General features: G+C 64.7%; 1 protein-coding gene across 1 annotated transcript in view; it reads right to left on the bottom strand.

Moving 5' to 3' along the window:
* The window catches only part of LOC102769507 (kallikrein-15), a 7825-nt gene that overhangs the window by 408 nt on the left and 6839 nt on the right, over window positions 1-578 (bottom strand). The window contains exons 3-4 of the mRNA XM_015563993.1: window positions 487-578; window positions 254-390 (exon numbers count right to left, since the gene is read on the bottom strand). Coding sequence (XP_015419479.1) covers window positions 254-390; window positions 487-578 — 229 coding nt within the window. The remainder of the gene's footprint in view (window positions 1-253; window positions 391-486) is intronic.

Below are 578 nucleotides of genomic sequence, written 5' to 3'. Positions count from 1 at the left end.
ACCCCGCTCAGCCAACCCATGTCCAGCCCCACGCCCACCCCACCCCCAACCCCGACACCCATGGCCCTGTCATTGGCATCCTAACTCCAGCCCATGCCACCCCAAACCCACCACGGTCTCTAACTCCAACCTCACCCCATCCCTAATATCTTCTCTGGCCCCAAGCAAGCAAAATCCAACCCCCCCCACCCCACTCCCAAACTCGGGTCCCTTCCTCTCCTCTGGGCGCGCCCCCCACCCCCGTGGCTCTGACCTCACAGGAGTCGGTGCCTCCGCCTTCCACCCCTGCACACACCATGGTGCTCATCAGGTGCCCTGGGTAGTCCTGGCTACAGGACGAGTCCGAGATGATGCTGATGTTGGCACAGTGCAAGGTGTCTGGGAGATTCACTGGGGAGGACAGCGAGCCTTGAGGGACCCCATCCATTTGTCAGGCCCGTGTTCTCTCCGCCCCAGAGCCCCGGGGGGACAGGGTCCTCCACGCACCTGGTGACTTTGGGCTCCCCGTGGTGTCAGACTCGTAGGCGGACACCAGGCCCCAGCCGGACACCACGCAGGGCTCGCCGGCTTGGGGGCAA

Source organism: Myotis davidii, unplaced genomic scaffold (assembly GCF_000327345.1).
Source record: "Myotis davidii unplaced genomic scaffold, ASM32734v1 scaffold358, whole genome shotgun sequence".
Taxonomy (NCBI): Eukaryota; Metazoa; Chordata; class Mammalia; order Chiroptera; family Vespertilionidae; genus Myotis; species Myotis davidii.
This window is presented reverse-complemented; position numbering and strand designations above follow the sequence as displayed.